This window comes from Mustela lutreola, chromosome 1 (assembly GCF_030435805.1).
Source record: "Mustela lutreola isolate mMusLut2 chromosome 1, mMusLut2.pri, whole genome shotgun sequence".
Taxonomy (NCBI): domain Eukaryota; kingdom Metazoa; phylum Chordata; class Mammalia; order Carnivora; family Mustelidae; genus Mustela; species Mustela lutreola.
Window position 1 is genome coordinate 9,600,428 of NC_081290.1, and position 25,217 is coordinate 9,625,644.

General features: G+C 42.2%; 1 protein-coding gene across 1 annotated transcript in view; it reads left to right on the forward strand.

Moving 5' to 3' along the window:
- ADAMTS3 (ADAM metallopeptidase with thrombospondin type 1 motif 3) overlaps positions 1 to 25,217 on the forward strand; it is a 248,180-nt gene that overhangs the window by 10,787 nt on the left and 212,176 nt on the right. The window contains exon 3 of the mRNA XM_059159482.1: positions 9,218 to 9,624. Coding sequence (XP_059015465.1) covers positions 9,218 to 9,624 — 407 coding nt within the window. The remainder of the gene's footprint in view (positions 1 to 9,217; positions 9,625 to 25,217) is intronic.

The window sequence follows — 25,217 nt, forward strand, 5'->3', positions numbered from 1 at the left end:
CTCGGTGAAGATGCGTCCCCGTCTCCGTGGGTGTGTATAGCCTTGGGAAGCCCTCAGCGTGTGATGTCTTCCTTAACGTCCACTTGTCACCTTGCTCACATTTTTCCTGGAGCAGCTGGCTCCTGTCATTTCCGATGAAACTCATTCTCCTGCCCTCAGCAAAGGATTTGGAAATGTTGTTGGATCTGCTTCCTTAGCAGATCTTGAAAATGCTTATTTGCTTTCCTTCTTGTGGCCAGATTGTTGCATCCTGAGAATTTGTACCTGACAAAGGAAATTGCCTGTGTAAACTCTCTCTTTATAGTCATCAACCAATTCTTGGGAGAGAATCTCCGTGTCTGGGTAGGGTAACAGAGTGCGGGTTGTTTCGGCTGGCCTGGCCTTCAGGCCCTCGGTTGGCATGGAGCCGAAGATCCCTTCTGGTCAGAAACACCGGACTGGGGTGGGAGTGGAGATACGAGAGGCCTGAGAGATACTGGGACATGGAAGGAATCTTCTGCAGCTCCACCTGGATGGGAATGGTCAAGGCGATAATAAGCTCAGCTAATTTTTCTTTTCTTATATTGTTACAAGATGTACTAATCTTTTATGTGCCTTACCTTGTTTGAATCCATTAGTATCCTCCTTTTACAACCTCTCAGCCTTAATTTGATAATTTGCTTGCAGAGGCCAAAATGCACATCACTCTGAAATCAGAATTTAAACGCAGTACTGACTCCAGACCTTGGGTACCCCACCTTCTCCCTTCTTTGCTTGGGAACTCAAGCCCTATTGTATTAATCAAAGGGTTCCAATATCGTCTGTGCCAGGAGTAGCTTTGGGCTTCGTTAGATCAACTAACGGATGCAGTGATGTGTGTGAGCTTTGTACTGTAGTCCCTTGAAGTTTTAGTGATTCTGTTCTCTTACTATTCTATAGTGTGGTCTTTGTAACGTGTTGGGGATATCTGGTAACCTCTGGGAGACATTTGGGTATCACTGCACAACATACTAGATGGATACCAAGCTGCCTGTCCCAGTTGTGAGCTTTGGACACTGAATGTGTGAAGGAATTAAGATGATCTCAGAGCTTGGGCCACAGGGGCATACTATGAAAACATTCCCCCTCAAGAACCCCACTTCCAAAAACTGCCATTGATTTTTTTTTCCCCCCAAAGACTGCTGTATGCAGGGAACACTTAAACATAGTTAAGATACCACAGCTTCATCCCAAAGAGCTTAAAATCTCTGAAAAGACAGAAGCAAGCATATAAGTTTTCTCCCATAGAGATTTTTAGAACTTAATACAGGTAATGCATGACGGTGAGATCTAAGAGGCTTAGACCAGCAGGGGTGTGCTCTGGACAAGGTGTGTACTCTGGGAGAGATGGGACTTGAGACGGGTCCGACAGGCCAGGTTGGAATTGTACAGATGGAGAGAAAGCAGCAGTCCTTTCCCTGGGGGCGAACGGTAGAGTAGGACTTGGAGGACAGACGGGATTAAGTTGGGTCTAGGCAACCCATTAGAATGTTCCAGTAGGCCAAAATGAGAAATGATGTTGCAAAGAAGTTAGCTGACAGAGCGTGGAGGGCCTTAAATGACAGTTTAGTTTTGATTTGGGTTCAGTGATCTGGTCTGCGAGTTTCAGCTCGTTATTTGTGAAGAGAGAGGATTTGATTAGTAGAGGTCTTTAAGGCGATTTCCATGTCTAACATGGAAAAAAGCTATCAGTTTTCTGAGTCTGTTTTATCCTGAAGTGATGATGAGCCACTGAAACTATTGAGAGAGAAGAACCTAGTAATATCAACACCTAACATTTATCGAACCCTTCCTATGTGCCAAATAGTGTCCTAAACACTTTGGATTAGGTCAGTTAATTTTTACAAGTCTGTGAGTTAAATACTATTACCCTCGATCTACAGATGAGTACTGACATGGAGGTCTTAAGTGACCAAAATCACAGAGGTAGCAAGTGGCAGAATTAAGGCATTTTACATGTGGGACTTTGAAACAATTTTCCTGGCAGTAATTCAGATAATATTTTTACAATTTATACAGTATTCGGTAGTGAGCAATGATGTTGGGGAGTTTGGACTTGGCACTTCGAGGTTGGCGGTGTGTGGTGATGAAGACTTGAAGCAATCTGAAGAAATGGGATTAGTTGGACAGAAATTTCTACGGAGAAAACAGTAGGACGTGAATGATAGTGAATGGGGGGCGGGAAATGGATACAAGGTTCGTTTCCTAGCCTGGGGCTTTGGGAGAATCAACGGGTCATGAACAGAAATGGTGAAGGCAGGAAGGCAAGCTGAATATTTAAGTGAAAATGAGAGTTTTGGTTGAGATATTTTAGGGGTGAAGAGAATGTAGGGCACATTATTCTAGGCAAAGAACTGCCATGTTCAAATTTCAGTGTGAGGGAAGTTCCTTTTTTTCTTTCAGCGTGTATTTAGAGAGGGCCTGTTCTGTGCAAGTACACCAACATGTGCAAAAGGGCCCAAAGTCTCAGAAATGGTTACAATTTTGAAACTGTGAGAAAATTCTAATGTGGTTGATGTTAAAATGCAAAGTCTGATCAGCCACAAGGTCTTTAAGTATATGGAAACATAAAACATTGCCTCCTCAAATACTTAGATGTAGATTATTTTTAATATTAGTATGTATATATACAGATGTACACACGTCTCTCACAAACACACACTCTCTCTCTCTCTCTCTCTCTCACAAGAATGTGTCTCTTTGATTCAACCCAAGGAGGAAGACGCTTTAAGTTCAACTCTCAAATGAGGATTCTAGAGAATTCTCTGACAAGGAGACTTGTTAGTATTGTCATCCAGAGGAGATACGATGATACTTTTTCTTAAAGGTAGTTTGAGTTTCTGAGGAAATCTTGAATGAAAACACAGCTCTCTCACTTGCTTGAGGGAACAAGTTAGAAATAGCAGATAAAAAGATGTAGTAAATATATCCTTTACAAACAAGGCCAGGGGAACAGGAGGCTCTCACTTTGATAGGAAGTACATACCCCAGGCGGCGTGTGACAGGGTCTGCTGGGCTAGGGCAGGGCTTTTGCCCTATGATGTGAAGGACAACCTGTGCTCCTTTTCAGGATCCTTCCGAGGAAGAAGAATGGGGAGGGAGGTGCTGAGCTTTGCAAACTTCTTATTTTTCCTAGACTTAGCAATCACAGACATCGCTCTTCTTTAACTGGGAAAAGGGTGAGCTAAGAGATGGAGGGGCCCAGGAGAGTCAGAGAAAAATCTTTCTTCACAGAGAGCAGGAGCAGGTTAAAGGCTTTCCACCTCTAACTTAAAAAAACAAAAAACAAAAACAAAAAACTCAAAAAACATCTACTTGAGGTGCCTTCATTGTAAGAAATAGGCAAAGATTAGATGGTTTTCAAGGTCATTTTTATTTTTGACCTTTATAGATATTCTATGAATATCTAAAGGAATAGCAGAATGGGGTTGGTTTCCTGTTACTTGTTTCTAACTGTGAGGGGCTCTGTGTCTGCATTCCAGGAGATCTGTTTTAATGACCAGATCCACTTTCTGGTTCTTAGTAGCTTAAATCTAAGACCTAGATACTATGAAATAGTTGAATTACTGGTCAGCGAGAGCTGTGAGAAGTAGAAACAACTTTTGCAAGCAAAATTCTGGTTGTAGAGGTATAGACAACTTGTCTACTTAGCTGTCTTTGATTGCTTGGTGATAAATTGTTCTTTGGGGAAAAGATGGTGCATTCTAATTTTATTTATTTATTTGTTTGTTCATTTGATAGAGGTCACAAGTAGGCAGAGGCAGGCAGAGGGAGAGAGTGGGGGAAGCAGGCTCCCCGCTGAGCAGAGAGCCCCATGCAGGACTCGATCCCAGGACCCTGAAATCAGGATCTGAGCCAAAGGCAGAGGCTTAACCCACTGAGCCACCCGGGTGCCCCACATTCTAATTTTAGATACACCCTTGGGCTCAGTCTGCTCTCATCCATTCATTCCTTCAGGTTCTATTTTAGGCATTGGCGAGCGGTAGAAAGAGAACGGATAAAAATCTGTGCCCTCCTGGAGCTTATACGCTAGTGGAAGGAACAATAAGTACACATAAGTATAATTTATGGTGTGTCAGAGCGAGTGGTAAGTTTTGTGGGGAAAAATAAAATGCGGAAAGAGGATAGAGTGATGAGATGGATGCTGGTCAGGACCGAGCTCCATGAGAGAGGCTCACAGTAAAGGAACACCTGAAGGAACTGAGGAGGTCATCCCAGAGGAAAGCCATCCCAGCGGCCTGGAGATGTGAGAATTCTCAGTACCAGGCTGTGGGACAGAGCAAACCCATTTCACTCTGGGATGGGTTTTGAGGAGAAGAACAAGGAGTTGACCTGTCACTGTAACTACTCTGGCTCTGTTTTGAGGATGATTTATAAAGGAGAGGAGCAGAAGCAAGAACAGGTATGAGGCTCAATAAAAACTGGGACCCCTGGTTTGGGCCAGGGTAGTGGCCGGGCTGGTGGTGAGCTGAGGTCACTGTTCGGTGGCATCTTTGAAGGCTGAGTCAATAGAATTTGTTGGAGATTTGATTTGTGATGTGACAAGAGTCAAGGGTGGTTTAGCCAGGTGTTGGGTCTGAGTGGCTAGGAGGATAGCGTTGCCAGTTACTGACCTTAGAGCAGGGAGAGAGGAAGTTTACTTCTGGGAATGTTAAGTTGGAGGTTGGAGGGCTTAGGGAACGTCCACCTGGGAAGACAATGGAGTTGACAAGAGAGGAGCCCATGGAGGAAGCCGGGGCCGGAGATAAAAGATGGTAAAGACACTCAAACTCATGGGATGAACTTACCATCCTGCAGAGGGTAAATGTAGGAGAGAGGAGTCCAAGGACCAGGTCCTGTGGCTCGGCCGTGTATGCAAGTTGCAGAAACCAAGGGATGTGAGGAAGGGAGAATGAGGAGGAGAGATCATGGGGGAAGGAGGAGAGCCACAAGGGCAATGTTCTGGAAGCTAAGTAGAGAACTTATTTCAAGAAGGAAGGAGAAATAAGCTGGGTCAGAATCTGCTGAAGCAGCAAGGAAGGAGCGGGCGTGTGGACCATTGGTTTTAGCAACATGGGGTCTCTAGTGACCTCAAGAGCCTGATTGGATCAGGCTCGAGAAGGAGCAAGAGTGGGAAGAGAGGAATTGGGGACATCTCTTGTAGTCAACCTTTTGGAGCATTTTGCTATAAAGGGTCATGAAGTGATGGGGTTTTAGCCGGAGTGGGATGTGACGTCAGAGGATTTTTATTAAGGATGGGAGATAAGAGGGCAGCTTGTTTATTTGTCGGTGGGAATGATCTAGTGATGTGGGGAAACGGATACGGAAAGAGGAGAGGACAGTTGCAGAGGCAGCTCTTGCAGAGGCCGGAGGGGTTAGGATAAGGTGCACGAGTGGAGAGTTTGCTCCTAGGTATGACCACAGGCAGCTTCTCCGTAGCGCCTGGAGGAAGATGGACCACGTGTGCACAGACGCCAGTCGGGGGTGGGAGCTTCACTGCATCTGAGTCCTGTTCAGGTGACTCAGTGATCGCAGTGTGGCTTTATGGTGGCTCCAGCCATTTGTGCTTGTAGAATTTATGGCCCACGAAAACCTTTATAGACGAATTGCCGTGGCCCTTCGGCCGTCTCTGCTGGTGGTTATATAGTTTCGAATCTTAAAATTGCACATTGGCAGTCTTTGAATGAGTAGCTACCTTGCATTGAAGGTTTCAATAACTCACATTTATTGCATCCTCTGCATAATCTCATTTAAACCTCTCACTAGACCTATGCAGTGGGAAGTATTTCTAGCTTCCAGTTAACAACTGAGGACACTGAACCTGAGGGAAACTGAAGAACTTGGTCAGGGTCATGCACGGACTTAACTTACTGCTTTCTAATGGTGCAGTGCCTTCCTTATCCACAGGCTGTCCTGCTTTGTGGAAGGATTTGGACCTGTGAAGTTTGTCATGTCTGAATACAGTAACTTACCGCTGGTATAATTTAATTTGCTTGTATGATTGTAATCTGAGATGAAAATACTTTTGATGGTGGTGAGCTTTCCCCGCCACCCCCTCCCACCTTTTTTTTGCTTTCCAAAGAGCAAATTTAAGAGCTTTCCCAATTTAAGAGCCTTTAACAGAAATTTTCGAGACTACACTGGAGGCAATATTGGTTGTCTAGCTGCGGGTAGACAGAACATGGTCATTCTTGTGTTAGTTTTCCTTTATAAGTCAGATCTTAAATTAGAAATCGACAGCAAGATGTTCTATCCATTTTGAAGTGAATAAGAGCATAGCAGCATGGTCCTCAGTGTCAAAATGATAAAAATTGAATTTTCCCCTTGGCTTCTTGCTTGCAATGTGTGAGGTCTCCTAGGCCTGCCTTTTCATTGATAAACTAGGGAGAACACCCACTTGCTGCGATTGCTGTGAGAATTAGTGATGGTATATATATTTAAAATATTTTATTTATTTATTTGACACAGAGAGAGAGAGTTAGAGAATACAAGCAGGGGTAGCAGGATAAAGGGAGGGAGGAGTTAGGCTCCCTGGTAGCGGGGCGCCAGACTCGGGGCTCGATCTCAGGACCCTGGGATCATGACCAGAGCCAAAGGCAGACACTTAACCGACTGAGCTACTCGGGTGCTGTAGAGATGGTATATTCTTGATCACAAAGCACAGTGCCCAGCATTTATCCTGCCAATAAGTGGCAGGTGTCCCGGTAGCTCCTTTGTCAGTTCTGCTAACTACTGCTCAGGGGGGTGGCAGCCTGAGGGGTTACTAACTGCATCTTTTCCTTTGGTTACAGTAATTCCTAATTGGAAAATCACTCATTCTGGGGTTAATTTCAGCAGTGTGTCTTATGTGTACATTTTAGGAAGGACTTCTTATTTAGCATCAGAGAAGACCAAGCTCTGTAGTAATATGCCATCTTTATTTTGTATAAAAATGCAGAACATACTGTCTGACAGTGGAAAATGGAACTGTCCCAGAGAATCTAGGATGCACATTGTGCTGTAAGCCTGAGGCTCTGGGTGTCCTCCTGGGTGTGGAGGAGTCTGCTTGCATTCTTCCTGAATTTTCTAGTTCTCTAGTAACTTAATCCAGGCATCAGTATATTGTCTAGACTTTGGGCGTGTGAATTTCCTTCGGTGGAGATGGGAAATCTCCTTCCTTTGAAACAGTGAATGAATTGTTAGAGAAAGAGTTATAAGTGGGATTACTCGTGCAGCCAGAAGCCCTTGGCCCTCTGGTAGGATATCTTGTAAGTCAGCATGGGCAAAGCAAAGGTTCTCCGGTTACCTACGTTACTAACTTAGACAAATCCTACTGACAAGAGACTGTGGCGTGTACAAAATCTTGTATTAGATGATATTGGAAATACCAAGATGAATGGGGGAGTTTCTTGTCCGTAAGGAGTTTGTACTTAGTTGGGGTTAGGCTTTGTCAGTCTACATCCGAGAGCTGATTCACCCCTTACTGTGGAGAGCTTCCCCTCCATCACTCTGCTCCTGCAACACTCGAGATCATGCCTTAAAATTTCAAGTTCTTTCTATAAGCCAGAAGCTACAAAAGTATTCCCCAGGGATTAAGCTGTAAGAGAGACGACATCTTTGCATCTGTGCTTAATGCTGATGCCTAGTGTGGGTCCTTGACTCTGGTCCAGAGAACTCACAAAGCAGGTATCGTGCCTCTGCTTCTCCTCCCAGGGTTGGAGCCAGGCTTCACTTTACTCTGGGAGGCAACAGTCCTCACTCCTCTGCCTAGTAACTATTTGATCTGTGCATTTAATAAAGAAGGGTATTTTGTTTAAATACATCGGGCATTCTAAATGGCATAATGGTATCAAGCATGCATTCAGAGAATTTCCAAGTTGTAAAATGCCTTCCTTTGTCTTCTGATATTTTATACACTGTTTGAAGTATTTAAAAAGCAGGAACAGAATGAACATATTCGATAAGGTTACTTTAAGATCAGCAATGTTATAGTTCAGTTATGAGTCTTACGCTTTGATTTGTTGGATGATGTACACGTGATTGCTCTAGGCGAGAGATATTCGTAGGTCATGGAATTTTTAGGGTCCTTTTACATACTGCAGGACTAGTCTTAGGTTGGAATCATGAAGGTGGGGGATTTTTAAATTTCTGTTACAGATTTTGCTTGTTTCCTTTTCTCCTCCTTCTCCTCATATCCTTCTCCAGGATCCACTGTCTTGCTTCCAAATTATTTCTAATAAGGGATAAATGGTTTATTCATTGAGTTATCTTTCCCCAGGGTGTTTGCATTTCAACAGACATAGTATATTTGGCTAAACGAGGGGAATTAGTTGTGCCATTGGGTTTAACCTGTAGCTGGCCACGCATCATGCAAGGCGGGTTCCAGGCAGACATAAATATTAAAATGAGAACCTGTCCCAGGTGTAGAATTTGTTGCCCCATGGCATTGCCATTTGCTCTTAACTGACCAACATCTACATATTTATTTATGGATTATGATTTCTGCTTTTCTTTTACCCATTCTCCTTGTTTTCTGCAAATGTTCTGTGATCTCTGGGGCACAGCTCAGTGGAGTAGAAGGAGTGTATGGGCTTTGGAGTATAAGTTGGATTGATATCCAGGCTTCACAGTTACATGATCTTGGGCACATACTTCCTGAATCTGTTTCCTTACCTGTGAGGTGTGATTGTTAGGTTTGTTATGATGGAAAAATTATGTATAAACTACAGCACTATAAACTACAGTGTATAAAATTATAGGCCAACCATAAATGCAACATAAAGTGGTTATTATAATGAATATAAATTCTAGGATTTTTATAGGGAAAAAAGTTAAACAATCAAAAAAATTCTTTTACATAGTGACAACTTTGTTAAAAAAATTATAACAGGTGTCAATTATGCCCATAATAAATGAGCTGAGATCATGTCTTGATTGTAAGCAAACCAGATATCATTTATGGAAACTTATTATATTCATAGTCTCAAACATATAAATGAGGTATGAATATTCACATTGTAGTACATTTTTAAAAAAGAAAACCATTGACGGAACCCAGAGTTACCTAAGTATAGTTGAGAAATGATCCGAGTTCTCAAAATTTCATACTTAATGAGATGGCTCAGGAATATATTTATTATGCAAGTTGACATACAGCCTTCTGAGGTGGGGCACTTTATGTCATGTCCTCCTGTGTTCTCTTGTCACACAGGGTTCTACAATTCTATTTTTCACCCTACAGATTTACCAATACAGAACCAGAGTGAGTATGAGCTGGTGACTCCAGTCAGCACAAATTTTGAAGGACACTATCTCTCCCATATTCTTTCTGCAATTCACAAAAGGAGGTCACCGAGGGACGTGTCTTCCGACTCTGAGCAATTGTTCTTTAACATCTCTGCGTTTGGAAGAGATTTTCATCTGCGACTAAGGCCCAACACTCAGCTGGTCGCTCCTGGGGCTGTTGTGGAATGGCACGAGACAGATCTGGTGTCAGAGAATATAACTGACCCCACTGATGATCATCAATCAGGAAATGCTTCAGAAAGAATCTGGAAAACAGAGCTTTTGCAGACTAACTGTGCTTATGTTGGTGACATCATGGACATTCCAGGAACCTTTGTTGCCATTAGCAACTGTGACGGTCTGGTAAGAGTCACTCCCTTCTGTGTGTGTGTGTGTGTGTGTGTGTGTGTGTGTGTGTGTGTGTGTTTGCAGGTGTGTGGGAGGCCAGCATGGCTCCAGCATGGTTTGGAAGGGATAGGTGGAAAGGAAGCCTTACTATATTTGAAGTTCAGGAAGGAGCTTGAGAAAGGACTTGACTGTCAAAGATGTGTGCTTTGGCTTCATTTTGCCACAAAGACAGCATTATTCTGAGAAGCAAAAGATACCTATTTTAGCATTTTTTTGCTTATGTGTTCACTTGTGTTACACTGGGGAATTTCATTTCCTTATATCTTTCAAAGCATTCTGAAAATTTTTAAAGAAATGTAGATTCTTCCAAAATGATAGTATTTCACGTCTTATGTGGAAACTTTGGATATCTTCTTAAAGAAAGTATCTTGAATGCATTCTTTCGCTTCCCCACAGAATGGTAAAATGGGAAATGAGCAGATCCTTTGTCAGAATTCGTTCAAGTAGCATTACTTTACAAACACGAGATGCAGTTCCCTTTGCATTGTGGCTTTGAGTCAGTTCTTTCTTTAGTTTGAACTGAAATACCCATATATTGCTCTTCTGTTTTGTTGTCGAGGCCAGTAGTAACTGACCTTTCTCTACACACTCTGCAGATGTGAAATATTCTTATTTGTTTTGTCTCCCCAGATGTTACTTGAAAAGTATGTCAATGTTTATGCCCCTTTCATCCACAGTTGACTTTGTTCAAAAAAGCAACCATTTTTCTTTCGATGGTTGCCAAGCTGCTGTTTCTTGGGAGTTCAGAGCTATTCCCTTTGTTTTGCCACTCTTCTGGGAGTTCTCAAATATTCCTTATGTTCCTGTTTGTAATTATCCTACCTTAGCTGGTTCTACAACAATACCATGAATTTTTTGCTATTGTGCTCTCCATGCATAGGCCCAGCCCAGCGGTGGTATGGCACATATGTTGTACCAAATGTTGGTAAGGTCATTGTTTTGGGCTTTCTTTTTGCAGTCCTGTCCTACCTCTTGGTGTTCTGAAGGGTTTTAAAAGCCAGTGCAGAGGACATGCAGCAGAACATATGTAGGTCCCAATGTTCAAGTTGGACTGCATTAGATTAGGTCTCTACACTCCGTGTTTGGTGCTAGACCATATTCTAGGGTTTGAAGACACAAGGAACCACTCGAATTTTTCTCATTCTGTACAAAGGTTGAATAGAGGTGAATTAATTCAGTCATTGACTAGGAAATAAAAAAGAAAGCACTTTCTAGAAGATGAAGTTCAAAGTATTCATTGAGAGAGATTGATTCAGTACTCCTAAGATAGAAAAGAACATAAATCATATAAAAGGTACCACTTTATAATACTTGTAAGTAAAATACGTTGAGTATAAAACTTAATCCAGTGTTACTTTTTGGTTTTAAAACATAAAATATTATGTACTTTTTATCTTCTCGGTTAAGATTTGAAATGTGGGATATTGGCTGGAAAATCAGTTTAAGGAAGGTAACAGGCAAGGAACGTTTTTTAATGCATCATCACAATGGTTTTTACATCTCAGCAACCAGTATTTTTCTTCTTGTACATGTCTAATTATCTAATCATAGATATGAGAAATCTGGGCACGTAACAAGTTGTTAAGGAAGAGGAACATAGATACAAAGTCTGAATGACTATTAATTATTAGGATTCTCTAATTTCTCATTTTTCAGATAACTGTGTTAGCATCACATGTAAATTGATATCGAGTGTGTGTGTGTGTGTATGTGTGTGTGTGTGATACTACCACTGCACTCTACAAGTATTCATTTGTTCCAGTCTTTGATCCGTTATTTAGTTAATTAAACAGTGATTGTAGGAGCCAGTAATGGGCCAAGTGCCATTCTAGGCTCTGAAACGGCGAAAGGAGTCGTGGTTACCATCTTCATGCAGCTCAAAGATGTTAAATTTGTCGTGGGATTTAAGTGTCAAAATATCTGGCATATGTGTGTGTGTATATATATATGTTAGAATCACATTTAACTTGGAAAATTGTAGTTTTCGAGAGAAATATGTTCGGAGAGATGAACAGGACAGTTTTGAACCAGAGATAATTGGCTGAGGCCTTCAGCTCAGTGCAGGAGAAGGTGGGTCCGGCCTGCAGAGAAGGCAGTGCTGCCCTGTGGGAATGCGAGGTGAAGCCTTTCCTGGAGCGTCCAGCTCACAGCAGCCCTGTGCCTGGAGGAAGCGCCGTGATGACAACAGGAAGAACAGCAAACAGCGCTATGGGGAGCGAATCCACAAACCCCTGGGATTAACACTAGGACCACTTCATTAAGCTGGGAACAAGTTCTTAAAATTGCAGAATCGTTTTGCGTGGGATAAGCCCTTAGCAGAGATGAAATAGGAAGTTCAATTGTAGGGAACGGAAATAAACTTGCCTGGTTGCTGCTTCCGAAACCCTTTTTTCTCTTTAACTGACTATATAGGGATTTAACCTTAACCTTCTTGACCTTAGAAAGGTCTTGAAAGATTTTTAAAAATTTGTTTGATAGAGAGAGAGAGAGAGAGCGAGAGAGAGCGCGCACAGGCACAGGGAGCAGCAGAGGGAGAGGGAGAAGCAGGCTCCCCGGTGAGAAGGGATCCTGATCCGGGATATCTCGATCACAGGACCTTGGGATTATGACCTGAGCCAAAGGCAGACACTTAACTGACTGAGCCACCCAGGTGCCCCAGTTTTATCATTTTTAAAATGAATGAATGAGTGAATAAATGAATGAATTTAAAGATTTATTTATTTGCAAGAGAGAGAGAGAGAGAGAGAGAGAGAAGGAGAGAGAGAGAAAGAGAGAGTACATGCGAGCAGGGGCGGGGGAGGGAGAGGGAGAGAGAGAAAAATCCTTAAGCAGACTTCCTGTTGAGCAGGGATACTGATGCAGGGCTCGCTCCCAGGACCCTGAGACCATGACCTGAGCCAAAATCAAGAGCCGGACACTTAACCAAGTCACCCAGGTGCCCCTCATTTTATTTTTCTTCTTATTTTTTAGAAGACTTTATTTGTTTGGGAGAGAGGGAGAGAGAGCCTGAGCTCGGGGAAGAGCCTAGGGGGAGGGACAAGCTGACTCCCTGTTGAGTGTGGAGCCTGAGGGGTGCAGAGCTTGATTTCAGGAGTCTGAGATCAGGACCCGAGCTGAAACCAAGAGTCGGAGAAAAGTGGCTTAACCAACGGTGCCACCAGGCACCCCTCTGGTAATTAATTTCTGTTGTATTTTACAAAATAGTCCAAGACCAATTGGGGGAAAAGAAAACATTCTCTTCACCACAGATAATTTTTTTTTTTTTTTTAAAGATTTTATTTATTTATTTGACAGAGAGAGTTCACAGTAGACAGATAGGCAGGCAGAGAGAGAGAGAGGGAAGCAGGCTCCCTGCTGAGCAGAGATCCCGATGCGGGACTCGATCCCAGGATACTGAGATCATGACCTGAGCCGAAGGCAGCGGCTTAACCCACTGAGCCACCCAGGCGCCCCACCACAGATAATTTGAAAAGCAATAGCCCTTAAGTTGTCTTTACCTCTCTGGAATCAGACACTTGACTGAACTGGTAAAGTAGACTTCACCTGTCTCAGGTGACTGTATGAAATGGTCAAAGGAAAGGTGCTTTAGTAAAGGTATGATTGAAGAGGACCTAAGATGCCTCGAGTGATGTATCAGAAGCCAATGTCTAGAATATGATCTAGACATTGATATGCGTCATAACTAAGTTATTCTCTGGGTTTCTGAAATCAACATCCAAGTCTTCTTGAAGGAAGTGACAGTGATTCTTACCCAGTGTGGCCAACAATAACTAATATGTTGCCATCTAGTGTGACCTTTTCCTGTTCTCTGCCAGGTGATCATTTATGAGTGACTGCTAATTCTTTCCCGTTTTCAGCTCTATTCTTGCTTTAGTCTATCCTACCTCTAGGTAAGAGCTACCGAGGTGGTCAGGCAATGAATCGTCCCTGCTTTCCAATAGCATCCAATCTAGAACAAAGCCCAGCTTCTCTAGTCCTTCCCCCAAATTACCCAGCTGAAGCCCAAGTCCCGTGAATGGTTCTTTCTCGCTCTTTTTTTTTACTGAAATGCTGATGCTTCCCTCTGGTGTGCGTTCTCCCTCCATGCAACATGGAATGAACCCAGCCCGTCCACAGCAGATGGGCTGCAGGTGGTCTCCGGCTGGAGGGCGTCGACCTGCTTTACCTCCCTGCTTCGACATTTCTGAAATTTCACACGCTTCATAATGGGAAGACACTTCTGGCTGAGAATCCCAGCTGAAAATAGATTTCTGTATTCCACAGAGCCCTGGCGTTGACTCTGTAACACCATTAAATCTCCCCTGCGAGCAGTGGCCGCTCAGAGTCATAGTTTGTGGTCTACAAATGTGCCAGGATAAAGGGTTGTTTGGTTAGTAGGCTTTATTTCATGTATTTCATAACGTAAGGAAACTGAATTTCTCTGGACGTGCTGGAACAATATTGCTCTGTTAATTCCCCTGGATTAGCATCAGAGGGAACTGCTAGGGAGTGGATGAGCTGACTGCTAACGGCCTTCCTGGGTTATCCCGCTCAGTGATTTCCTTGTGGGCTGATTTTATGATCAGGGGAGTCTATCTAGGACAGAAATTTTCAGCATTTTTTTTTTAACATTGGGAATTCTTCCTTCAGATGAAATCACTAGGGGTTACCTAATAAAGTAGTACGCGACATAGATAAATTCAGGAAGGGCCTGCCTGCAGCACAGGTGGGAGAGGCTCTTTGTCCTGGGGTCTCTTCTTCCTGCCCCATTCTCACTTTAGACCAACTTTTAGGCTCCCCGAGGCCTCTGTCAGCGATCTTCACTATTAGGGCAAGGGGTCTTGGAAGCTTGAGGTGAACAATTGGGACGCCTCAAATAGCACCTCTTTTTTGAAATATCTGATGCTCACATCTGGTTAATATGGGAGGTATTTTATCTTTCTTAGATTTGGAGCATGGCCCAATGAAGTCTTGGAGGATAATTGCAAACCTATAAAGGAAACAGCCTTAAGATTCCCCTGCCTTGAGACTTTTTTGCTTTGGGATTTGGGCCCCTCAACAGCATGTTCTCGCCATGCCTATTTCTGTAAGTCTAGCTGCAGAGGCAGTTTTAAGAAGTCTGTCTAAAAAGTATTATGAGCCAGTGTGCCTGGGATTAAGAATGTTTGACCTGTGGTTGTAAATACAGCTCAATCTAGTGAAAGAAATGTTTGATACTAAAAATGGATACAAGTCTGCAGCTATTTATACAGTGGATTTGGAAAAGAGCGGTTTTGGGAAGGCCGATCTTGATCTTTAGATGTTGACATTGGAACATCTGCTTTTGTGAGAGGAGCCTGATTTGCTGAGGGCCTATCACCTCCCCTGGAACAAGTCTAGGAAAGGTGTTCTGTGTTTTATTGTGGGGAAGTGTGGGGGGGGAGTAGGGGGGGAGATCTGTTTGTTTATGATTTATATGCTGATTTCAGAGACATTAGAAGGTTTGAGGAACAAAGGGCTGAAACCTGGTTTACCTCTGGGCACTTACCTACACCAGGCTATTTTAGCAATGCAGGGTTAGGAGGAGCTCAAAGCCCCTAAACTCTTTTTAATTTCCAGAAGTGGAAGGGGAAAAAAAAAAAAAAAAAAAAAGCAGCAGGTACTCCTCACTCCCCCACTTTGTTTTAAATTTTATTTTATTTTTTTTCAGTGTTCCAAGATTCACTGTTTATGCACCACACCCAGTGCTCCATGCAGTACCTGCCCTCAATGCCCACCACCAGGCTCACCCATCCCCCCACCCGCCTCCCCTCCAAAACCCTCAGTTTGTTTCTCAGAATCCACAGTCTCTCATGGTTCGTCTCCCCCTCCGATATCCCCCAATTCACTTTTCCTAATGTCCTCTGTGTTATTCCTTATGTACTGGCCCCTTTTAAAATGAAGAATGGTCGGAAGTTCTCTAGTTCAGTTATTCTGGGAGATCCAGTGGCGAGCCTCGTCAAGCTGTGGCCCCTTGGAGAGGTCAGCGTTTACCTCGTTGGGCGCCTCTCCGTTCGGGGACCTCTCCCACTCTGCGCCCTTTCTCAAATATAAAGGTAGCGGGAATGTGCTTATCTGGGGGAAGGAGGCAAGGTTTGGCATAGTCCTTGATCATTTTCACATTTTATATCAGATTTGCATAAGTCGAGAATCATACATATGTCAAGTCTTCCCCAATTTCTTTGGCTCTATTTCTCTTGTGTGATTTGGTTGATCTTATATGAAGAATATCCAAGGACGTAGAGTAGGAAGTGGAAAAAAAGAAAAAACCCCTATCAGAAGTATTTTTGAATTTTGCTAATATTTCTATATAATAGTTATTTTGTAGTTAAGCTAAATTATTCATCTTTGTTTATGAATATTACCAGTAGAGTGCTTGTTATTTGATTTATATCATTTTGATGATGATTTGTTTCCATTATCTCCCTTAACTTTGGTGTAGTAAATTTCTTAAAAATTAAATTTAAAGATGAGTTAAAAATTGGGGAAAAATTTACATATGAGGCTGCAAATCTTCCTTTGGACAGTCATGGAAAAACAAAATTAAAGGGGCAACAGAAGTACTCTTTCTTTCTGCTGTCATCACAACAAGTAATGCTTCTTCTTCCCAACGCCTTGACAACCATGACTTCATTACTCTAATACAGATTTTTCAAGACACTCAAGACCTACTTTAAGAACTGTGAAAATAGTGCTGACCCCATCTTAAAATGCCTTCTTCTGAGTAAATCATCACAAAACAAGAACAAGAGGACAGCTGGGTATTGATAGGATGCCCTTGCGCATAATCAGGTTTTGGGGTCACAGAGTTCTTGTAAACTCAGTCCAGTCGCAAAGTTTTCAACTGTGGAAACCGTGTTCTTTGACTTAATCTTTGCCTCCAGGAATACGGATCCAAGTTAAAGCATTTTGAAGCACTAGGCTCTGGGAAGTGCTATACAGATTGCTGTGGTGAATTCTGAAGGTCAGTCAGGCATAACCTTGGTCTTCAAGAGCACTGGAAAGGAGACGGGCATTAGGAGACCAGAAGTGCAAGGGAGAGTGTTTTCTCTGTTGTAAGCCTAGACCGCAAGGGATGTGAGAGCCCGGAGGGTGGAAAGATGCTTTCTGCCTGGAAGATGGTAGAAGGCTTCCCGGAGGAAGCAATATTTGTGGTACCGGAGATTTGAAAAGATAAACATTTACGTGAAAGTAATCCCTGATGACAGTGGGGATGGGGTGGGAGGGAGGAGGGGCCTCTGGAGAAAGGAGGAGTCTTGTTGGAGGCCTGCCCGGGATGGCCTTGAGCACAGAGGGAGGATGTGGACCTTGACCTCACGGACTTTGTGACGTATAGAACACACACACAGGAGGGCCAGTGTTTATCTGAATGTGGGACCAAGTATGATACAAAAGGGAGGGAGAGAGAGAAAGGAGCATAAAGCAGTGACTCTGTTGTTGATGTTAATAGGACCTGCATGGGCATTCAGGATGGGGGGAGTGTGTGCCTATGCCTGCTCCTTAATGATGTTGCTTTTGTTTCTGCCTTGGGCAAAGTTTCTCTGGGGGCAGCTGCATGGCTCACTTGGTTAAGCGGCTGCCTTCGACTCAGGTCATGATCCCAGGATCCTGGGATCGGACCCTGCATGGGGCTCCCTGCTCAGCGGGGAACCTGCTTCTCCTTCTTCCCCTCGTGCTCCCCTTGCTTGTGCGAGCGCTCTCTCTCTCTCTATCTCTCTCTCTCTCTCATAAGTAAAATCTTAAAAAGGAAAAGAAGAGCATTTCCCTGAAGTCATGGGCCCTTTTCCTCTGGAGTTTAGGGATATTTTTTCATAGTAACTTTTTTCTAGAGTCTGTTTCCCAAGTTCTATCTCAGAGGGTTATGAAGTTTGACTTTGAAAAATCTGACTTTTTCCATCATTTAGGTTCTTTAACCTTGATCAGGGATTGTGCCATTAGTAAACCTCCCTCTATGACTTATTTCTTCCACCTGAACTGTTTTCCTCACTTTCTTATTATATTTATTCTGTGTTACTCTATGTTCAGATCTCTTACTTGTTGCCATTCCCCAAGGTGTATTGCTGATGTCATTTTAGTGATATTTGTTTACAGAGCATTACTGTAAAGAAAGTTAGAAAAACATAAAGAACAATTAGATCAGCCTTACTGACTCTCAAAAAATAAAACAAAATAACTCTCAATAGATGAGTTAATTTTGACATTAAATCTTGTTTTGTGTCATTTATAGTATTTATACTCTGTAGCTCTATATGTGTAGATAGAGATATATATGCATACATATATGTACACAAACACTCGTATAAATACATATACGCATGCACATATGGCAGACCATAGAAAAGGCAGAGAAAATCTATGTTTAATTAAATACTTGGATTCAAAGGCGAGTGACAGAATTTGTTGTTAGGACATAGAATGGGTGGTCGAACTATATTGTCCTGTGTGTCTTTTGACAGCAAAGCCCGTGGCAATTGTGTGCCCCCAAGCCACCTAAATATGCTTCTCACAATGTGGGTTGTTGACAAGGAGGCCACACATGATTAACTTTTATGTTTTTAAATTGTTAGAAATATGAGTGCGGTTAATCAGAAATACAATTGAAAAGTGAGGTCTTAAACTACTATTGTTAGTCTACAACAGTGACATGGCAAGTTTTGGGATAGAAAAATCAATTGTACTTTTTATTAAGGTAGTCAGACTTTGGGATTTCTTTGTCTCTAAAAAATGGGACTTTAATTTATTTAATTTTTAATTTTAATTTTTTAGAGATTTAATTTACTTATTTGTCAGAAAAAAGAGAGAGTTTGTGCACAAGTAAGGGGAGCAGGGGGCAGAGGGAGAAGCAGGCTCCCTGCTGAGCAAGGAGCCCTATTCTGGGCTCTGTCTCAGGACCCTGGGTTCATGACCTGAGCTGAAGACAGATGCTTAATCGACTGAGCCACCCTGTCGTCCCTTAAACATGGGACTTTAATCACTCAGTGTTTTTTCTAAAAATAATAGTTTTCAAGAGACTTAATTTTTGAGCAATATTAGACAGCACAAAATGTCTCAAGATACTGTTATTAGTCTTAATGTGTTTTGTAAGTTCTTTGATAAACAAGTTCAAATCTTCCATAATTGTAATGAATTTCTGAAAATTCTAGTTTATTGATTGAAGAAACGGGGATGTATAGTTGTATTGAGGTCTAACTTTAGAGTTTACCAACTCTAAAAAAAAAACTCTAAAAAAAAAATGTTAAAAAAAAAAACCCCGGCATTATATTTTTCCTAGTAGGTTTTAAAAAGTATGATCTAGATTGTAATAGCCTACTTTTGTTTAAAAGATGTTTTAATTTTGTGGTTTGTGGTGAGAATAGCCAATAAATTCCAATGAAGAGGAACACCAGCTAAGCTATTTAGAGTTAGGATACTTTGAAAGAGTTCAGTTTGGGAAAATAGAACTCCTACAGGTGACAGGAGTCGAAACTCCTGCAAAACGGTTGAGGGAAATGGCTCACGGCGAGAGTGTTTTGGGCGTTGGTGTAGAAGCCCGCACCTAACTCAGGTTCCACCGCCTCCCTGCCTGTGACCTTCAACAATGACTTGACCTTTTGGAGGGCTCTTACCTTCCGTAAAGTGGAGGTCAGGTCAAGACCTTGGCAAGACTGTTAGGACATTTCTCACACAGCCTGGTCCCTAAGAACTAGATGATTATTACTGCAGTCCTTTAACTTCTTTTTTTCAACTTAAAATTATTTGTCCTTCCTATTTTGTGATTAATAGTAGTAATGATGAAATCTGCAAAATAAGAAATATTGCAGTCTGTGACATAATTTGTGGAAAATTCAGTCTTCTCTGAAGTGAATAACTTGGTGAAAATCCTGTAATGTTCACATCACCTTCTCCCCCGATGCAGAGCCTCCTTTATCATCGGCTCTGAGGGATACTCTAACCTCTGCCTCCTGGAGACTTCAAAGGATGGGAACCTCACTCTTCTCCATCTTATTTATATATAGCTCTGCCATATATAGAAAGTTCTTTCTTAGGTTCTTTTTAGAAATAGGAAGTGAGAATATCTTGTTCCACATAATAGGTTCTTCAGAGTTGACAAGGATGTAGTGACTGTTCATGATTGACCTTTTATTGTTATTATTGTTAATACTTCTGTTTTATGCAGTTGACCTCTCTGTGGTTCATTGTATCTAACAGGCAGCAAACTACTTCAGGGAAATTTCCCTAGAGTGGTATGAGATAGCCCACACTCTGGCCAGAATGGATTTAACTAGGCATAAGTCATAATTTTAACATTCCTTTCCTGCTTTTTGTTTTGGGAAAATGTTTTAAATCTTGAGTCTCAGAGTGAGACTTTCTGTTTGGGGGGGGGGGTAGTGGCATTAGGGGTAAAACACTAGAGTTCAGAGTCTTACCAAGCTCGTTCATTTCATATCTCTTTCATCAGGTGACAACGGTCAATATGTTATCTTCTATCTATTTCTTTTTCCAGTCCAGAAAAAAAAAATTCCTTTTTCCTTTAAAAAAAATGCAGCAAAAGTATGCATTTTTTATAACTTTGTGGAGGCAGTGGCAAGGAACAGAGAGTAAGGTGGCATGGTGTGTTCCTAACTCTAGCTACGAGGAAGTGCATTTTTGAACTTAAATGACATTATCGAATGTCATTTGGGGCCATGGTGAATTTTTGATTAATTGACAGGATTATCCAACTCCAATTTAAAATGCAAGAAATTTCTGGAAGGCCTAATTCTGTCTAGTGATGTCCCTAAAAATGAAAGATTGTTTTAGATTGAGAAGACTGTGCTATTAAATGCTAGGGTGTCACGTGAATTTAGTGGGACCCAGTCTGAGCATGCAAAGCCCAAGAGAAAAGGAAGAACAGCACTTAGTGAGAGATTCTGCAAATGTTAGCAGCACAAACACAGTGGGAAAACTTACATTTAGCATTTTCTGTGAAACAGGATGCTTTTAGCCTAGTGATTAGAATCTTGGGGTAATAATCCTTTAAGCTTGCAGGATACTGATCTTGCTCAGAGGGTGCCAATATTTCCTGCTTTCCTGCCTGGTTTCGTATAGTGCTTTATTTTTCCTACCTGGCTCTGAAGATGGGATTAACTGGCCACTAGGACAAGAAAACAGACCAAAAAGAGTGATGTGGATCCAGATATAGTTAAAACACGGTGCGATCTCCATCTCTGTTTGGTCAGCCACATGTCATTGTTACCTTTGACTTCAACTTTGGTACCAAATCTAAACTCAGCATAATGATGAGGTAAGATTCTGAACCCTATTGGTCCTAGACTCTAACCATGGATCTAAAATTTTCAGAGGAGGCCTTTTTTAATAGCTGTGATTGGAAACATTTTAGAAACATGTGTCTCTAAGAGAATGTTTTGAAATTAGGGCTATATTTGTGGGACTTCTATGTTTCTCCTTCCCATACTTAAGAACTAGGGAGCTCGAATTAGTTTGGTGGTTCTTTCTGTTCTACCTGTTGGACCTTGGGTTTTGAAATATTATGTAAACCAAAGTGTGTTTTTTAGATAATCAATCATTTTTCCTTTCTATTAATAATAAAAACGTACAAAATTGCTGGCCAAAATCCCCAGTGAGTACAACTTACTTTCCCTCTATACCCACTGGTGATCTTCTGTAATAAGAAGATTAAGTCATTCTTAGACCTATTAGCATTTTGCTTATCTTTGTAGTGATAGCCCTTCCCAGGTTTCCATGACTATCTCTGCTGGTTCCAACAGGCTCAGGGATCTAAACTTAGGAAATTGTTGGGGTGCCTGGATGGCTCAGTGGGTTAAAGCCTCTGCCTTTGGCTTGGGTCATGATCCCGAGATCCTGGGATCCAGCCCTGTATCCTGCTTTCTGCTCAGCAGGGAGCCTGCTTCTTCCTCTCTCTCTGCCTGCCTCTCTGCCTACTTGTGATTTCTGTCAAATAAATAAAATCTTTAAAAAATAAAATAAAATAAAATAAAATTAGGACATTGTTGACTATAAGCTTTCTGAGATTCACGTTAGATGGCTCTTCTATGACTCTATAACAAGTTTGTTTCGGGCGTGCGTGCATTCCCAGCCAGGGAAGACATCAAAGCATCATACTTGATCATTATTCGTTAATCGTGGTTTGGGGGGGTTGGCATTGCATGTGTGGGTGTTACTTTTCCAAATGTTGGGATATGGTTAGCTTCTACTAATGCTTTTTCTACTTACTTTTTTAAAAATTTACTTTTAATCCACTATGACTAAATCTTGTGTTCTTGAAGATTGCAAAGAACCCAACTATTACAACCCAAGCTATTACAGTTTTGGGAGATGTTTCATCTTGACTCCCAGTAAAATGTGGAAATAAGAGAAATATGTATATTCATATATATATATACACATGTTATGGGTATATAAAGAGAGGAATATAGTTATATTTTTATAAAATATTAGGAACTGTTCCTTGAATATACTGTTAGGGAGGTACCTACCAAGTCACTTCAACATAAGAATGTTGTACCAGCTTTGTCGAGGCAGCCTTTTCCTGGAAGAGCCCTCACATGTTACATCTGCAGAATATGGAGTAAAAGGTGAGAATCATGGCTTCTCCAAGGGGCCTCTGACCTTAGTGGACACCAACATCTCCTGTACAGCTTGTTAAAACATAGATTGCTATGTGCTGTCTCAGTCTCTTATTTAGTAGGTCTGGGGAGGGGTCTGAAAGTTTGCATTTTTAGCAAGTTTTCAGTTAGTGCCAGCCTCTGTACCTCAACTGTTTCTTGTTTATGTGCAATGATAGTGAATACTGGTTCTTCCCAACTGACCTGCTTCTCTGGTAAAGAATTTCAAGGTTTTTCTTTCTTTTTCTTTTTGGATCTGTAGTACTGCTTTGGCCCTTGCCCACTGCCCAGTCATCATCCCAGCCAGTCTGCCTCAGCACAGGTCAGATCCAGCCCCAGATTGGATTAACTGTGCCCAGCTAAAACTTCCTCTCGTGGTCCCCTTGCCTGGAGGCTCCATGTTCTTTGGGAAGCACTAGTGAGTGCCACCCCAGGTCACGTTCTGGCAGAATACAGAAACTGTATGAACATGGACAAGCCACTTAATATGTCTGATTCTTGGATTCCTTCTTTGATTCACATAAAGATTTCCTGACGGTAGTTGGAGCTCTGAAGTGGATACTCATAAGTTACTCAGTAGCCAGTACTCAGAAGAAGTGCTTGTGAGGTTCTAAAGCCACTTTGCTTTCAAGAATTGGGGGTGGCGGTTATGCCAAAAGGCAGCACAGAGGCCTTAAGATCTTCAGTTGTCCTGTGCTGTCACAGTCTAGGACCATCACTCTCTTCAGATTTGTATGACACAGGCTTACACCCTGTCCATACACCAGCTCTGCCGGTTCTGTGCTTTCCCTGCCCTCTTTTGTATGTACGCTTTCAACTTAGATGGTCTCATCTGATTTTATGGCTTCAGATACCATCCATACAGGGGTGGTTCCATGTGCACCCCCGACCTCTCCTCTGCGCTCCAGACTTGTATGCATATCCTGCTGCCCATTCAGCATCTGCAGCTGGGGGTCTGAGAGCCATCCCAGACCTAAAAGGGCCAAAGATCAATCCTTGATGGCCATGCCATGCATGATTTTCTCCAGAAAGTCTGGGCAACTATTTTTTTTTTTAAAGATTTTATTTATTTATTGGACAGATCACAAGTAGGCAGAGAGGCAGGCAGAGAGAGAGAGAGGGAAGCAGGATCCCCAGTGAGCAGAGAGCCTGATGCAGAGCTCGATCCCAGGACCCTGAGATCATGACCTGACCTGAAGGTAGAGGCTTTAACCCACTGAGCCACGAGGTGTCCTTGGGCAACAATTTCTTAGGCCCAAAATGTGGGCTTATGCTGGATGCCTTTTCTTGCCTCTTCTTTCTCATCGAATCTGTAGTCTTAGGATTTTTCTGTAAAATATGTTCTGAATCCACTTACAGAATTTCCAGTGTTACAACTTAGGTTAGTATAGTGACCTCCTAACTGGTCTTCTTGTTCTATTTTGCCGCTCTTCATCCTTCTCATAGGAGCTGAAACTAAATTTGATAAACTTTGTTTGAACACTTTCAGTTATTTCCCACTAAAATTCAAACTTCTTGGGGGCACCTGGGTGCCTCAGTCAGTTAAGCGTCTGCCTTTGGCTCCAATCATGATCTCAGGGCCCTGGGATTGACCGCTGCCCCCCCCACATCGGGCTCCCTGCTCAGCAGAGAGCCTGCTTCTCCCTCTTGCTCTGCCTGCCTCTCTGCCCGCTTGTGCTCTCTATCTCTGTCAGATAAGTAAATCTGAAAAAAAAAAAAAATCAAACTTCTTACCATAATTTTTAAGACCCTGTGTTAGTAGTTTCAGTAATCATTGTATATTGTGATCATCCAAAGAGCTTTAAAGAAAATGGAGATACCTAGAGACCAAGCCCAAAGATACCGATTCATTGACTCTAGGGTAAGGCTCAGCCTAAGTAAATTAAATGCTGCTGCAGATAATTCTAATATGCAGCTGGTTTGGAGAATCATTGTTCTTTCCAAGGGGTCTCTAACCGTAGTGGGTGTGGGAATCTTACGGACGACTTGTCAGAACACAGATTTCTGGGAGCCACTGGGGGTTTCTGATTCCACAAGTCTGCTCAGGAGCCTGATGGTTTGCTCTCCTAACAAGTTCCCAGGTGACACTACATTTCGAGAACCAGTGTTGTATAAAACCTAGTCTTAGCATACTTCTCTGATATTATTTCTTTGTTCAGTCTATTTCAGCCCTACGGGGCTTCCCTTTTGTCTTTTAAACAATCCAAATTGTCCCCATCTCTGGCCTGTGGGAAGTGTTGCTTTTTTTGTTAGTTTGTTTATTTGTTTTCCAGCTCAAAATATTCCATTCTAGATCTTTAAATAGAGGTTCCTTCTCATCACTTCAAGTGTTAAATGGCATTTCCACTAAAAGAATTTTCCTGGCTATTCTGGCTAAAACAGCAGCCCTAGTCACTTTGTATTATGTTTGTGTTTTAAATCTTGTTTGTATCCTTTATTGGCATCTCAAATTTATCTTTTATTTTAAAAAGATTTTATTTATTTATTTAGCATGAGGGGACGGGGCAGAGGGAGAGGGAGAGAGAGAGTCTCAAGAAGACTGCTGAGCACAGAGTCCGATACGGGCCTCGATCCCACGACCCTGACATCATGACCTGAACCCGAATCAAGGGTCCAGATGCTCCGCTGACCAAGACATCCAGGTGCCCCACATCTCAGGTTTTGGTCAAGAAGCCAACACTGATAGACTGAGTGGTATCAATACTGGAATGGAGAAACTGAGTACCACTTTGGAAAGGTGGGCCATAGAGATATTTCTTCCATGCGTTTAGAATTCCCTCTGCGTAACTTTCACAGATGGAGTGCTATGAACTTCAAGGTTTAAGGTTCTTAAGATTTCGAATAAATCAACTCTCTCCTTCTGTGATTTTCATAACTAAACTCTTACCCCCTCTCATTTTCTGTCTCCTCTTTTTGTACATACAAGTTAGTGAAGGGGATCATCAT